This window comes from Erinaceus europaeus, chromosome 12 (assembly GCF_950295315.1).
Source record: "Erinaceus europaeus chromosome 12, mEriEur2.1, whole genome shotgun sequence".
Classification (NCBI taxonomy): Eukaryota; Metazoa; Chordata; class Mammalia; order Eulipotyphla; family Erinaceidae; genus Erinaceus; species Erinaceus europaeus.
Genome location: NC_080173.1, coordinates 96,556,801 through 96,572,567, shown reverse-complemented (window position 1 = coordinate 96,572,567; position 15,767 = coordinate 96,556,801). Strand labels below are relative to the sequence as shown.

General features: G+C 53.1%; 2 protein-coding genes across 4 annotated transcripts; one reads left to right on the top strand and one right to left on the bottom strand.

The window, feature by feature from the left end:
• Positions 1 to 52: 52 nt before the first annotated feature.
• Positions 53 to 5,991, top strand: LOC103117260 (transmembrane reductase CYB561D2). 3 transcript variants are annotated; one of them, XM_007527285.3, is made up of 4 exons: positions 53 to 189; positions 589 to 746; positions 2,928 to 2,965; positions 5,093 to 5,987. In XM_007527285.3, the coding sequence occupies exons 2-4, from the start codon at positions 620 to 622 to the stop codon at positions 5,594 to 5,596; spliced, it is 669 nt and encodes a 222-aa protein (XP_007527347.1). In that variant the 5' UTR covers positions 53 to 189; positions 589 to 619; the 3' UTR covers positions 5,597 to 5,987. The 3 variants fall into 3 exon arrangements, with proteins under 3 accessions (XP_007527347.1, XP_016045562.1, XP_060060598.1); XM_016190076.2 differs by lacking the exon at positions 53 to 189 and adding an exon at positions 341 to 436 and having other exon boundaries at positions 5,093 to 5,991; XM_060204615.1 differs by lacking the exons at positions 53 to 189; positions 2,928 to 2,965 and having other exon boundaries at positions 609 to 746; positions 5,093 to 5,990.
• Positions 5,992 to 6,317: 326 nt separating this feature from the next.
• TMEM115 (transmembrane protein 115) lies at positions 6,318 to 12,410 on the bottom strand. Its single transcript, XM_007527286.3, has 2 exons — positions 11,245 to 12,410; positions 6,318 to 7,100 (listed from the first exon to the last, which is right to left on the bottom strand). Exons 1-2 carry the CDS (start codon positions 12,093 to 12,095, stop codon positions 6,896 to 6,898), a joined length of 1,056 nt encoding a protein of 351 aa, XP_007527348.1. The 5' UTR covers positions 12,096 to 12,410; the 3' UTR covers positions 6,318 to 6,895.
• Positions 12,411 to 15,767: the final 3,357 nt, after the last annotated feature.

Below are 15,767 nucleotides of genomic sequence, written 5' to 3'. Positions count from 1 at the left end.
GGCTCGGCGCCTGCGCACTGCGGCTCGGGGGGCGTGGCCTGGAGAGCGGTGGGGCTCGTCCCCGGAAGTCCCGGGTGGTTAACATCGCACCCGGAAGTGAAGGGGCTTCCCGACTCCGGCGGCGGGAGTGGCCGTGTCGGGTGTCCCGCTCTCCCAGGAAGAAACTACCGAGTCCGGGCAGTGCTGCGGGTGAGGCCGGTGAACCCCTAGCTTGTAAGGATAGCATGTCAGTTGCCTGTGGGGAGACTGCGCTAAAGAGTCTCGCTGCTTTACAGGGGCAATTGGGAACTACAATTCCCATAGTGCACTGTGCCGTTCCAGCTAGTGCGGTGCGTGCTTCGTATTCTGTTTGCTGGTCTCTTACCTGGAAGATCGGCCAGTGATCAGTGCGAAGTTACACGTGTGTGTGCACACACAGGCCACCAGTCCACGCGTGGTATATTATGACTTACCCTGAGGCTTGTCTTGATACTTGCCCCTGCCTGCCTTCAGTTCTCGGGAAGAGTGGCATGTGTGCCCTGCAGCCCTTGCTCCAGTGGGAGTGGACAGAAGGCACCGAGACTCAGACCCGCTCCCCTGTGCTTTCAGATTGTGCTTCCAGCCTCTGGCCCGCCTGACCATGGCCCTTTCCGTGGAGACTGAGTCACACATCTACCGAGTTCTGCGCACTGCCTCTGGGGCCGCTGCTCACCTACTGGCCTTCGGATTCACCATCTTTGTGGCTGTGCTTGCCAGGCCTGGCTCCAGTAAGTAAAATGTAATGGTTGACTTTTGAGAAGTAAAGTGCTGTTTTTCCTGGGAAACAGGGACAATATGAAGTCTTGGGTCTGCCTTCTGGAACAGACCTGGCTGCACGAGGGACCTGCTATGTTGGAGGGATATGGTGGCAGGGGCAGCTTTGCCGCCCTTTCCAGGACCAGAGTTCCTGGCTTTTCATGTGTCAGAGACTCCATTTGGCTGCCTTTGCAAAGTGTAGGGGAAGAAAGGAGGACTCCACAAAAGTGGCAAAGTATGATCTCTCCTCCAGGGAGGAACCTGTAAGAGAGAGGTGTTGGGTCAGCTTGTTTTGGTAAGAGGGGGACTTGCATTTTGGCATTACTTTTTTTTTTTTTTTTTTTTTTGCCACCAGGGTTATTGCTGAGGCTTGGCACCAATACACTGCCTTTGTGGTCTGGGAAGTGGCACAGTGGATAAAGTGTTGGACTCTCAAGCGTGAGTTCAATCCCCGGCAGCACATGCACCAGAAAGATACCTGGTTCTTTCTCTCTCTTTCTGCCTTTTTTTTTTTCAAAGAAGCATTAAAAAAAAGTATATTTATTTTATTTTTGAGAGGGATGCAGAGAGGGGGAGAGAGACACTAGAGCCCTGCTCAGCTCTGGCTTATGGTGGTGCGGGGGATTGAACCTGGGACTTTGGAGCCTCAGACATGAGTCTGTTAGCATAGCCATTATACTGTCTCCCTCACCCTCTGCCCATCATTCTTTATGAATAAATAATTTTTTTTTTTTTGCCTCCAGGGTTATTGCTGGGCTCAGTGCCTGCATCATGAATCCACTGCTCCTGGAGGCCATTTTTTCCCACCTTTTGTTGCCCTTGTTGTAGCCTTGTTGTGGTTATTAATGCTGTTATTGCTGTCGTCATTGTTGGATAGGACAGAGAGAAATGGAGAGAGGAGGGGAAGACAGAGAGGGGGAGAGAAAGACAGACACCTGCAGACCTGCTTCACTGTTTGTGAAGCGACTCCCCTGCAGGTGGGGAGCCGGGGGCTTGAACCGGGATCCTTTTGCCAGTCCTTACGCTTTGAGCCACATGCATTTTACCCGCTGCGCTACTGCCCGACTCCCCGAATAAATAGTCTTTTTTAAAAAAAAGAGGGGCGGGTGGTAATGTAGCGGGTTATCTCACATGGCATGAAGTGCAAGGACCAGCACAAGGATCCCAGTTTGAGCTTCGGCTCCTCACCAGTGGTGGTGGGGGGGTGGCTTCCCAGGCGGTGCAGCAGGTCTGCAGGTGTCTGTCTTTCTCTCCCCCTCTCTCTGTCTCCCCTCTTCTGTTTCTCTGTCCTATCCAACAACAGCGATGACAACAATAAAAATAACAAGGGCAACAAAAATGGGAAAAATGGTCTCCAGGAGTAGTGTAGGCACCAAGCCCCAGCAATAACCCTGGAGGCAAAAAAAAGGGCGGGGGAGATAGCTTAATGCTCATGCCTGAGATTCCAAAGTCCCATGTTCAGTCCCCCAGCACCACCATAAACCAGAGCTGAAAAGTGCTCTGGTAAAAAAAAAAAAAAAGAGGGAGTCGGGTGGTAGCGCAGTGGGTTAAGCACACATGGCGCGAAGGACCAGCGTGAGGATCCCGGTTCAAGCCCCCCGGCTCTCCACCTGCAGGAGAGTCGCTTCACAAGTGGTGAAGCAGGTCTGCAGGGGTCTGTCTTTCTCTCACCGCCCCCCCCCCCCCCCCCCCCCGTCTTCCCCTCTTCTCTCTGTTTCTTTCTGTCCTATCCAACAATGACATCAATAATAACCACAACAATAAAACAAGGGCAACAAAAGGGAATAAATAATAAATAAATATTAAAAAATAAATCTTTTAAAAGAAAAACCCATTGCTTCTGTGGCCATTCTATACCTCCTTTTGTTTTCTTCCTAATTTTTATTAGTAGGGACAGAGAAAGACAGACAGACACTTACAGACCATTGGTGAAGCAGACCCCCTGCTGGCGGGGGTGCGGTGGGGTGGGGGGCTTGAACACGAGTCCTTGCACCTGGCAATATTTCCACTTAACTGGGTGCGCTGTTGCCTGGCCGCGGCAGCATCACCTTTAGCTATGGGCTGCTTTTATATTTTTGTCTGTAGGAATTGCCAGGCCTGGAGTTCCCTTTGCCTCAGCCTCAGCCTCACACCGTCTCCTCTTTTCATTATAGGTCTGTTCTCCTGGCACCCTGTGCTTATGTCTCTGGCTGTAAGTAATGGCTGGCCAGCTCTTGGGGTGGGGGTAATGGTATGGATGGTGGACCTGCTGGCCTCTGAGGCTTTAAGGACACCCAGTTATGTGGGATTGGAAGGCTTGCATGCTCAAACTCTGCCCCATGGGGTATATGTGATATACCCATGGGTATATCCCAGATTTTAACCAGATTACCTGAGATCCAGAGCATGTTAATTGGGTTTGTCTAAGCACAAAAAGCTTCCAGTAGGCTCTAAGAAGGCTTAGAAATGGGGAGTCCGGCTGTAGTGCAGCGTGTTAAGCCGCACATGGTGTGAAGCGCAAGGACTGGTGTAAGGATCCTGGTTTGAGCTCCTGGCTCCCCACCTGCAGGGGAGTCACTTCACAGGTAGTGAAGCAGGTCTGCAGGTGTCTTTCTCTCCCCATCTTCCCCTCCTCTCTCCATTTCTCTTTGTCCTATTTAACAACGATGACATCAATAACAATAATAACTACAACAATAAAACACAGGGGCAACAAAAGGGAAAATAAATGAAAATTTTTTTTTAAAGGCTTAGAAAGGGGAGTCGGGCGGTAGCACAGCGGGTTAAGTGCACGTGGCGCAAAGCGCAAGGACTGCTGGAAGGACCCCAGTTTGAGCCCGGCTTCCCACCTGCAGGGGAGTCGCTTCACAGGCAGTGGAGCATGTCTGCAGGTGTCTGTCTTTCTCATCCTCCTCTCTGTCTTCCCCTCCTCTCTCCATTTCTCTCTCTCCTATCCAACAACAAGACAACAATAAAACAACAAGGGCAACAAAAGGGAATAAATATTTTTTAAAAAGGCTTAGAAAATATAATTAGGTGGGTGTTATGTGTCCCTTTTTACCTTTTTTTAAATCTTTTTTTTAATATAAATTTATTTATTCCATTTGTTGCCCTTGTTTTATTATTGTAGTTATTATTATTATTGATGTTGTTGTTGGATAGGACAGAAATGGAGAGAGGAGGGGAAGACAGAGGGGGAGAGAAAGATAGACACCTGCAGACCTGCTTCACCGCCTGTGAAGCGACTCCCTTGCAGGTGGGGAGCCAGGGGCTTGAACCAGGATCCTTATGCTGGTTCTTGTGCTTTGTGCCACCTGCGCTTAACCCTCTGTGCTACTGCCTGACTCCCTTTTTAAAATCTTTATTTATTGGATAGAGACAGCCAGAAATCAGAGGGTGATACAGAGTGAGAGAGACAGAGAGACACCTGCAGCACTGCTTCACCACTCGCAAAGCTTTCCTCTTGCAGGTGGGGACCAGGGGCTTGAACCTGGGTCCTTGCGTATTGTAATACATGCACTCAACCAGGTGTGCCACCACCCGGCCCCTACCTTAACTTACAGTAATGCATCTAATTTCCCCTGAAACAGTGCACCAGGTAGCCAACTCTTGCCAAGAAACTGTACCCACCCGTCAGGGAAAGGAGCCTGTGAATCATTTATAACTGCCACATCTCAGACTGCTTTTGCTGGGTGACCTAGAAGAGACGGTACTTCAGAAAGGCATAGGATGAAGTGCTAGGGCAGTTCTTTATAAATTTATTTTTACCAGAGCGCTGCTCAGCTCATGGTGGGGTGAGGGACTGAACCTGGGACTTGAAAGCCTCAGGCATGACAGTCTCTTTGCATAACCATTGTGTTATCTACCCCCACAGGGCAGATGTTCTGTTCCAGATGGTGACTTGCTTCCCCATCAAATGGATACTCTTTGTCAGTGTGGAAAGTGAAGGAGAATCAGACAGGGTTAGATAGCATAAAGCCAGAGCTGATGAGTTCTCTGGTTTAAAAAAAAAAAAAAAAAAGGGGAGTCGGGCGGTAGCCCAGCAGGTTGGGTGCACGTGGCGCAAAGTGCAAGGAGTGGTTAGGATCCGGGTTCGAGCCTCCAGCTCCCCACCTGCAAGGGAGTCGCTTCACAGGCGGTGAAGCAGGTCTGCAGGTGTCTCTCTCTCTTCCTCTCTATCTCCCCCTTCTCTCTCAATTTCTGTTTCTAGCCAATAACAAATTAAAAAAAAAGAAAGTGAAGGAGAACCTGCCCAGATTGACGGGCAGTTCAAGTTATTGGAAGCCTTCTTCTCTGGTGGGCGGTGCACTCACTCAGCTTTCTATCCCTGTCTCTCCAGTTCTCTTTCCTGATGACTGAAGCATTGTTGGTATTCTCTCCTGAGAGTTCTCTGCTTCGCTCCCTCTCGAGGAAAGGCCGGACACGTTGCCACTGGGTGCTGCAGCTGCTGGCCCTGCTGTGTGCTCTGCTGGGCTTCAGTCTTGTCATCCTCCACAAGGAACAACTTGGCAAAGCCCACCTGGCTACCTGGCACGGGCGGGCAGGGCTGCTAGCTGTGCTGTGGGCAGGGCTGCAGTGCTCAGGTGGGGTGGGGCTGCTCTATCCCAAACTGCTGCCCCGGTTGCCCTTGGCCAAGCTCAAGCTGTACCACGCCACTTCTGGGCTGGTGGGTTACCTTCTGGGTAGTGCCAGCCTCCTACTGGGTATGTGCTCATTCTGGTTTACCACCACGGTTACCGGCGGGGTATGGTACCTGGCGGTGCTATGCCCTGTCATTACCAGTCTGGTCATCATGAACCAGGTGAGCAATGCCTACCTTTACCGCAAAAGGATGCAGCCATGAACTCTTCCCAGCCTACAAGAAGCTTGGATTCGCCCCGCGGTGTAGGAGCTGAGGCTGGATCCTCCTGGACTTCTGGCTGACTCGGTCACGGGGATGTCTCGGGCACTGACTCGGGCAGGAGTCCCGCGTGTGACTTGCTTGCTCGCTCATGCTGGGGCGCCTCCCCTTTCTCTACCTCTGTTGCCCCAGAGGAACATAGGGATCGTGTTTGGATAAAAGTGGGGTTGCAAGACTGCCCCCAGAAACTTAATCCACACTTCTGTCCAGAAATTACAGGGGAGGGAAAAAAAAATCAAATAAAGTGAAATATTGGGTGAGAAAAAAAAAAACCTAGATGGAGGTGTTCTCTGGAGGGGCTAGTTCTCCTTATGTGTCCTTCTGATCTAGCTGCCCGCTGTGCTGAGCCTCCAGACTGGACCTAGGGATGGGCTGTCCCCACAGGCCCTAAGCACTGAGCAGAGGTAAGCCACAAATAAGAACAGTTTTTGACGACAGAGATGCTCAGTTGTCAGATCTCCTGGCCAAAGCTCTGACTTGCTTGGGGGAAAAAGATGTAAGCACCTGCGGTGACTGCTCCGAAGGCGTCTCCGCACCAGGTAGGTGCTTGGCGGTGGCAGGGGAGAGGGAGGCTTCGCACCACCTGGAGTTCCCACGGAGATGGACCAGCCCTCCAACCTATGGTAAACTGATTTTTGCCGCTGAGTGACGAGGAGGCAGCAGGTGGTCTGTCAAAGAACTGCTTTATTGATACCGTGAGCCGGGCTCGGCGGCCCACTCCAGTGGTCCTGTGGGAAATACCTGGGAGCCGTGGCTACTCTGGCACAGAAGCGGCCGTAACGACGGCACAGGGACTCCGATCTCGACATGGACACGGTCGTTCTGGGGGCGGCCAGGGACGTGCAGTCCTGTGCTGGCACTCACACCTTCCGGGACCCCATGACCCCCATGCGTTTTTGGCAAATTTTCACCTTGGCTCAGGGCTCTCGGCAACCAATCTCAGGCATGAGGGCTGAACTGGGTGCTGTGGCATCAATGTCACTGCAGTCAGTCGCTTGTCTGGGGGACCCTGCTGAGGTACAGTCTTACCTCAGAGAGCCTGGGCTGCCTGATGTCTCAGAGGCCCCATTCCTGTCATAGTGGTTGTCTGGAGTTGGAGCCATGGAGCGAGTCCTGGGTAGTGTTGGCGACAAACAGAAGGCTGTGGAGACCCCCGGCAGGCCTCCCCTCTCAGAATGGTCAAAGCCCTGGAGTGCCAAGGGGCCTTGGGAGAGGAGGTGCTATACTCAAGGTGGTCTGGAGTTATAGCTTTTGGGGAGCTGCTTCAAAGGTGATCAGACTGGATTCTGGGGCAGCGCCCTTTCCAGAGAGTGTGGGGCCTCTGTCTGAAGGCAGGGGGCTGTCCACCTTGGCCCCAGTCTCCTCTTCGTCGTCGTCCATGCTGGGCCAGACAGACTGGTCCTCCACTCTCTTCAGCCGCTCATTGAGGGCCTTCAGGGCCAGTTGCCTGGGGTCAGAGGAAAGATGACAGGTCACTTGGGTTTGGACTTGGCCCACGCCCTGCACTGCCCCTCCATGAAGTTGACTCCCCGTACTGCTCACAGGGCAGTGTGCGCCCTTTCGTCACAAAGGGTCCACAGCTCCCTACTGACTGGACTAGGGGCCATTCTGCCATTAGGCGAGGAACCGAAAGGCTGTAGCACCTCTCCTCCCTCCTCACTGGGGCACATGCAGGCGGAGAAGGTCAGCTGAGTGTCTGCTAGAGTATCCACCAGACAGCCCCAGAATGGGCAGAAGGGCAAGTCCTGAACATGGAGTTTCTGCCTGGGCATTGCCATCATACCAAGGAGAGGGTTACTGCTCCTCAGTAGTGGTGTCTTGAGTCTCTTGGCAAGGGTCTGTGGAGAAAGGCTGAGGCTCGGGCACCTGCCTCGGCTCTCTGCCTGGGAAGCAAGGTCAACTCTGAAGCGACTGTAACAGTCCCTCAAAACCACCAGGGCCTGTTAGTCCAAGAACAGACCGAGTCCTTATAGGAAGAGAGAAAAGAAGAGAAACAGGACTGGGTGGTGGCGCAGCTGGCTGAGTGCTTGTTACAATGCACAAGGACCCAGGTTCGAGCCCCCGGCTCCCCACCTGCAGGGGAGTCGCTTCACAGGCGGTGAAGCAGGTCTGCAGGTGTCTGTCTTTCTCTCCCCCCCTCTCTGTCTTCCCCTCCTCTCTCCATTTCTGTCTTATCCAACAATGACAACAACAATAACTACAACAATAAAGGGCAACAAAAGGGAATAAATACTAAAGATAGTAATAAAACTTTCTTTAAAAAGAGAAACAGCCCCTATGGGTTGGACACAGACGGCCTCTAGAGGAAGGTAAGACCCTAGAAGACTCGACTCCGGAGAGGTAGGATGCCCTCGCTGTCACGGGACACCTCTAGCAGTGGCTACTGGGGACCCACATTGCCCCAACGGGGCTGAGGAACTGCTCACTGGGTAGGACGTCTGTCTTGCCACGCCTGCAGCCTAGGCTCAATCCTGGCACCACATGGGAATGCCATTTGCCTGGGGCAGCTATGGTGCTGAGGCGCTTCATCTCTGTGGTAAAGTAGCACATGCATGAAGGCCCAGTTCAATAAAAACAACAAAAAAAATCCAGTGTCGAAACGCCTCAGCAAGGGAGAGACATCCTGCACAGCTGGACCCAGCGAGGACCAGCATCTCTGCCATGCCAGGGGAGGCAGCAGGGAACGGGCACAGAAAGCCACGGTGTCTTTCCACCCTGCCCCAAGCCTGGCAGGCTGGCAGCTGGGGCAGTGCTTCCCTGCTGCTACTCAAAGTCTCATCCCAGTTGTTGCCTTCCCTGTCAACTCTCAGACCTGTCAAGGACGTGTCACTTCCTCACAGGGCCGAACACAGGAAAGCAGCAGTTAGCTACGTAGGCCCGGGAGGGGCGCCACACACAAGTAAGCCAGCTCAGAAAGCTGAGTCAGGAACCCACCTCCTGCCAACTGCTCACCTCAGCTGTACATCTCCTGAGATCTGTCTTCTTCTTTTCTTAATATTTTATTTATGAGAAACATAGGAGGAGAGAGAAGGAACCAGACATCACTCTGGTACATGTGCTGCTGGGGATCGAACTCGGGACCCGGTGCTTGAGAGTAATGCTTTATCCACTGTGCCACCTCCCGGACCACCTGTTTTTTTATCTTTATTTATTGGGCAGAGACAGCCAGAAATTGAAGGGGAGGGAGAGAGAGAGAGGAAAAGACAGAGACACCTGCAACACTGCTTCACCACTTGTGGAATGTCCCCTGCAGGTGGGCACCAGGGGCTTGTAATATGTGTGCTCAACCAGGTGGTCCCAAGTTTTTGCTTTTCTTTCTTTCTTTTTTTTTTTTTTTAAATGCATGTCCAGTCAATCTTAACAATCCAATACACATGTTACCGAGGCAGGGCAACACCGGCCTGGCCCCACCTGCAGAGCTCCGAGGGCTGCTTGGTACCTAGCGGCCACGTCCTTCTGGCCCCATCTCTGCCGCCAGATAAGAAGACAGACCTCGTGTTGGAGGATTCTTCAGCCAGAGACACAAAAGGCCCAGAGTTATGCCCCCACAGCACGCCACGTGCATTTTTCTTTGAAACCCACCACCCTGGACTATGGCAGTCTGTGGTCCCCATAAGTAAGCAGGGATAACTCTTCAGCTGAAGCCACAAAATGGTCTGCCAAAAACGCGTTTCTCAGGTGAGCAAAAGCAGAAGCCTCTGACAGAGAATGAAGCCGGCCTACTCTAGACTTCAGTACTCAAGTAACAACCTCAACAGACATAAGTGTTGAGCTTAACGGTACGAGGTCTTGAGTCACATACGCCAGTGGTGCTCTGGCCCCCGCCCTTCCCTGTTAATGAATCTTTGTTTTATATATTTATTTTCCCTTTCTGTTGCCCTTGTTTTTTTATTGTTGTTGTAGTTGTTGATGTCCTTGCTGTTAGATAGGACAGAAAGAAATGGAGAGAGGAGGGGAAGACAGAGAGGGGGAGAGACAGACAGACACCTGCAGACCTGCTTCACCGCTTGTGAAGTGACCCCCCTGCAAGTGGGGAGCCGGGGGCTCGAACCGGGATCCTTATGTCGGTTCTTGTGCTCTGCGCCACCGCTGCACTACTGTCAGACTCTCACTGTTGATGAATCTTTTAAAAATTTTTAAAAATACTTATTTCCTTTTTGTTGCTCGTTTTCATTATTGTTATTGATGTTGTCATTGTTGGACAGGACAGAGAGAAATGGAGAGAGGAAGGGAAGACAGAGAGGGGGAGGGAAAGACAGACACCTGCACACCTGCTTCGCCGCCTGTGAAGCGACTCCCCTGCAGGTGGGGAGCCGGGGGCTTGAACCGGGATCCTTACGCCGGTCCTTGCGCTTTGCGCCACATGCGCTTAACCCGCTGCGCCACCGCCCGACTCTCACTGTTAATGAATCTTATCATCCTTTGATCTTTTATTTATTGGATAGACTGTCAGAAATCAAAAGGGAAGGGGGAGACAGAGAGGAAGAAAGAGCGACAGCTGCAGCACCTCTTTACTGTTCGCAAAGCCTTTCCCCTGCAGGTGGGATCCGAGGGCTTGAAACCCGGGGTCCTTGTGCCCTGTAACACATGCTTTCAACCAGGTGCACCACCACCCGGCCCGTTAATAAATCTCTATGGGGGGGGGGGGAGTTCTATCCTGCTCTGGCCAAGGTTCATCCAGGGAGTAGTTTTCAGTTGGGACACCAGACAGTGCAAGCCGTTTGGTATACAGATAATGAGGTCACTGTCACTCCCTTGGGTGGTCACAGGACCCCTCGGTGTGCTGTGTGGCCTACCTCCTGGTTTCGGTGACACACGTCTGTGTGTGTGTCCAGTAACAACCCAAACTGCCCTCTCAATGGAGTGCACAGAAGTACAAGATGCAAGTGAAGGTCCAGAAAGAGGACTTTGGAATGGAATGGCCCAAACAGTCTCTCAAGTTCCCCGGGTTCCTACTCTGCCCCTCCCTGCCAGGAGGAAAAAGGACCCAACAGACTGTTTCTGGATCCCATGGGCTCAAGGCTGAGGGCTGCAAGACCCTGAGACAAGGCCAGGGCTTTGGATTCCCGGTTTAGCACGTCACCCAGTACCAAAGGGGCCTAGGCATTTCTTGAGACGGATTCAGAGGCCTGGGGCAGCGTGTAAAGTGACTTTTGTGGCCTGGGAGGGGATGCAATGGATAAAGTATTGGCATGAGGTCCCACAGTGAATTCCTGGCATTGCATGTGCCAGGGTAATGCTCTCATGCTGTTTCCCGCCACCCCCCCTTCTCTCTCTTGCAATTATTTTTTCTTTACCGAGCACTGTTCAGGTCTGGCTTATGGCAGGTAGTGAGGGGGGCTGAATCTGGGGCTTTGGAGCCTCAGGCCATCAGTCTTTTTGCATAAGCATTATGTGGTCTCCCCCAACCAACAAGTATTCTGCTTTTAAGTTAGAAAAAGAAAAACCAACTTTCACTTTCTAATGTAGGGGCGTCTGGGCACCTAGCTCAGGCTGTCCCCTGCGTAGCCCCCGCTCCGACCACTGGGCTGTGTGGCCCGCCTGACACACACTCTCCTAGTTTGCCTCGGCTTCAGATGGCTCCACAGTACCTTCTCCGCTCTGCATCTTGGGGGTCCGTGCCTGGGAGGCTGATGGTGATGGACGACGGTGCACCCACGTCATAGCGCTTCACCGTCTTCTGACATATCTTTACCTTCACCAGGAGGCTGTGCACCAAGTTCGCCAGCAGCCCCACCACAGGCTGCAGGATCTCGGGGAAGAACGTGGCGAAGGCAAAGTGGTCGGCCATGTCCCCCCGGCCGCGGCTGTGGCGCTGGTAGAAGCGGAGATACACCCAGCCGGAGAGCAGCCCGAAGCCGTAGGAGGCCAGGGCCGGGCTCTGGAGCAGCGTGGCCAGGCGCAGCAGCAGCAGCAGCCCCAGGAGCAGCATGGGCACCACGCTGACCCGCACCTGGGGCACCCTCAGGACCACGCAGTCCCCCATGGTCTGCTTGAGCGCCACCAGCACGCCGCCCAGGAAGCCCAGGGCGCCGTGGATCCGCACGGTGAAGAGGTACACCAGGTTGAAGGAAGCCATGTACGTGAGGAGGTAGGCGAAGGCCCCCAGCAGCCCCACGGACACGTTCACCACCGAGAAGAAGATGAGGAGCTCCAAGGCCCCCCACAGGGGCTCCAGCAGGCGCCCGGCCGCCACCACCGTGGCCAGGCTGATGGCCACGTCCCACACGTGCTGCTCCATCAGCCCCTGGGTGGCCAGGGTCCAGATCCAGAAGTTGGGCGGGAAGAGGTAGCCGGGGGTGACGGCCAGGCAGCCCGTGTCCACGGCGAAGGACAGCAGGTAGAGCAGCAGCACGGCGGCGCACAGGGCCTTCACCACCACGCTGGCGCTGGCCAGCACGGCCCCCAGGTGCTGGCGGGCTCCCGGGAGCGCGCGCTGCATCTTCCCGGCGGGCAGCGGCGCGGGGGCCTCCCCGGGGCTCGGCCCAGTGCGGCCCCGGCGGGAGGCCCGGCGCGGCCTGGCGGCGGCCTCTGGCCCCTCGCAGGCTGCACTTCCGGTCGGGGCGGCTCCGGGGGGCGGGCGCGGGCCGCGGACCGCAGGCCCCGGGCGGCTTCGGCGCTCCTGCCCGCCCTCCCCGGGGGCCGCACCGGCGGGCCGACCGCGCTGGCGGCGACCTCAGGACTCAGCCTCCTCCATCCACGTCGGGCCTAGCTAGCCCTGGGGCCGAGTCCACGGCGGTCAGCTCGGGCTCCGGCTCGGGCTCAGGCTCAGGACCTCGGAGCTCCTCCCTCCTCCCTCCTCCCTCCTCCCTCCTCCGGCCCCGACAAACAGGAGATGCGCCTGCGCGGCCGAGAGGCGAGAGGCGGTGGGATTAGCTCAGAGCGCGGAGCTTCCGGCTCCGTTGTGTGCTGGGATACCGAGTCCGGGCCCAGCCCTGGAAGCTGGGGAATCAGGGAAAACTACAAGTCCCAGGAGGCTCTGCGCCCTGTAGTACCTGCGGCGAGAAGAGGGTGTGCTTGGGAGTTGTAGTTCTCGGGACTGTGGCGGGCGCGTGGGTGCTCTGCTTGAACGAACATCCTTCGGAAGAGTGCAGCGGCCCGCGGCAGCGCACCTCCGAGCCACACACTGAGTATCTCGGAAAGACTGGCTCGGTTTACGCGTGTACCTCTGAGTAGATATGTCCCAGTGGGCTAGTGTGTGGGTAAGAATGTGTGTTGGCTCTGAGTGTGCCCCACTGTGCCCGAACTCCTGGACCTTCTCGGTCTTGCGTATGTCTGAAGCGGGCTGTACGGGACTTTGTAAGGGCCCACTGAGTTGGAGTTTTTGCTTTGCCTTTAGCGACTGTGTGACAGTGGGCTTTTGAATCTCGGTTTTATGGAAAGTAAAATGCAAAGGATGACAAGATCTACTTTAAGAGTCAAAGGAAGGTGGCCAGGTGGTGATGCACCTGGTTCAACGAACACATTACAGTGCAGAAAGACCCGGGTTCAAGCCCCTGGTTCTTACCTGCAGGGAGGGAAGCTTCACGAATGGTGAAGCAGGGCTGCAGGTGCTTCTCTGTCTCTTTCCCTTTCTATCTCTCCCACCTTTCTCAATTTCTGTTTCTCCTTCTCAATTTCTGTTTCTATCCAATAACGAATTAATTAAAAATAATCAAAGGTGATGCAGATACCATGATTAAAAAAAAAAAAACAACTAACTAAGAAACCACTCATGCCTGAAGCTCAGAGGTCCCAGGTTCAAGTCACTACACCACCATAAGTCAGAGGTGAGCAGTACTCTGTTAAAAAAAAACAAAGAAAGAGAGAGAGGAAGAAAGGGAGAAAGGACGTTGAAGAGGGGTTCTGTTCTCCTGCACCAGCATTAGCAAGAGCTGAGCAGTGCTCTGGGAAGGAAGGAAGGGAGGAAGGGAGGGAGGGAGGGAAGTATAAAGTGTCAGTTCAATTTGCGTACTGAGGATGTTGTTTAAGCTATCTTTGCTGCAAATGTGGTGGGGCCTCTAAATGAAGTCAGGTTTACTTCCCACAAAGGAGAGGTGGGGTGGGGTGACTGGGATGAAATGACATTTTCTCCCAGCAGTGGGCTTCTAACTGCTCATTCCAGGAATAGAGGTCTCACCCAACATTTGGACTAGCCTGACCCCAGGTCCCCACTTCATTGCAAGGGTGGCTTCTGGCAGGTTACGTCCTGTGTGCTGATTTGTGTGTGTGTGTAGTTACTTTGAAAATGAAAAACATTGGCAGGCTAGACTGCATAATGGTTATGCAAAGACTCTCATGTCTGAGACTCTGAGATCCCAGGTTCAATCCCCCAAACCACCATAAACCAGAGCTGAGGGAATCAGGCGGGAGCACAGCGGGTTAAGTGCAGGTGGCTCAAAGTGCAAGGACTGGCGTAAGGATCCCGGTTGGAGCCCCTGGCTCCCCTCCTGTAGGGGGGTCGCTTCAAAGGCGGTGAAGCAGGACTGCAGGTGTCTCTCTTTCTCCCCCCTTCTCTCCATTTCTCTCTGTCCTATCCTACAACAATGACATCGGTAACAACAACAGTAATAACTGCAACAATAAAACACAACAAGGGCAACAAAAGGGAAAATAAATGAACTCCCTAAAAAAAAAACAAACAGAGCTGAGCAGGGCTCTGGGAAAAAAATAAACAAACAAAAACCAAACTTCTTCCCTGTACGTATGGGATCTGGGGCTTGAAAACTAATACTCAAATCTACAATTATTGTGAGGATGACTTAGTTGGATGTCTACCAATTTAGTGTGCTGATAGCTATGTCTGTACCTTCTAAGAGAACTTGAAGGAGGTTAGGGAGACAGCATAATAGTTGTGCAAAAAACACAGTCGACCCCACCAGTGTGTCCTGGAGCTCTGCTTCCCCGGAGCCCTGCCCCACTAGGGAAAGAGAGACAGGTTGGGAGTATGGATCGACCTGCCAATGCCCATGTTCAGCGGGGAAGCAATTACAGAAGCCAGACCTTCCACATTCTGCACCCCATAATGTCCCTGGGTCCATGCTCCCAGAGGGATAAAGAATAGGAAAGCTGGGAGTCGGGCAGTGGCGCAGTGGGTTAAGTGCATGTGGTGCAAAGCACAAGGACCGGTGTAAAGATCCCTGTTCAAGCCCCCGGCTCCCCACCTGCAGGGATGTCGCTTCACAGGCGGTGAAGCAGGTCTGCAGGTGTCTATCTTTCTCTCCCCCCTCTCTGTCTTCCCCTCCTCTCTCCATTTCTCTCTGTCCTATCCAACAACGAAGACATCAGTAACAACAATTAACTACAACAACAATAAAAAAAATAGAAAAGCTATCAGGGAGGGAATGGGATACAGAGTTCTGGTGATGGGAATTCTATGGAGTTTTATCCCTCTTATCCTATGGTTTTTGTCAGTTTTTCCTTTTTATGAATAAAAATTAAAGAATATCTTATATGAAAAAAAAAGTTGTGCAAAAAGGCTCAGAGGTTCCAGGTTCAATCCCAACCAGTGCCACAAACCAGACCGGAGAGGTACTCTGGTGAAAAACAACAATGTGAGGGTCTGGGGGATCTCACATCGTCACCCAATAGGGCACACGCCTTATCTCCTGCCCGAACCTGAGTTTCAGCCCTGTTCCACCATCTGTGGATCTTCTTCCTGGGTACCATGACACCTGGGGAGGCTATACAGATGGTGGAGCAGTGCTGTAGTGTCTCTCCTCTTTATGTCTCTCTGTCTGTCTGTATCTGAGATAAAGCAGGGACACACCCAGTTGAGCTCACATGTTACTATGTGCTAGGACTCAGGTTCAAGACCCAGGACCCCACCTGCAGGGCAGAAGTAGGGCTACAGGTCTGCCTCTCTCTCTTTCTCTCTCTCCTTATCTCCTCCTTCCTTCTCAATTCCTCTGTCCTATCATAGAAAAAGAAAGGGGGGGAAGAGGGAAAAATGGCCACTAAAAGCAGTGGACTCTTAGTGCCAGCATCAAGCCCCAGTGATAACCCTGATGGCCAAAAAAAAAAAAGAAGAAAAAAGAAAAACTGTAGTTCTCTACATGTTATCTCCCCAGCCTCTTTTTAAAAAAATATTTATTTTTTTCCTTTTTGTTGCCCTTGTTGTTTATCGTAGTTGCTG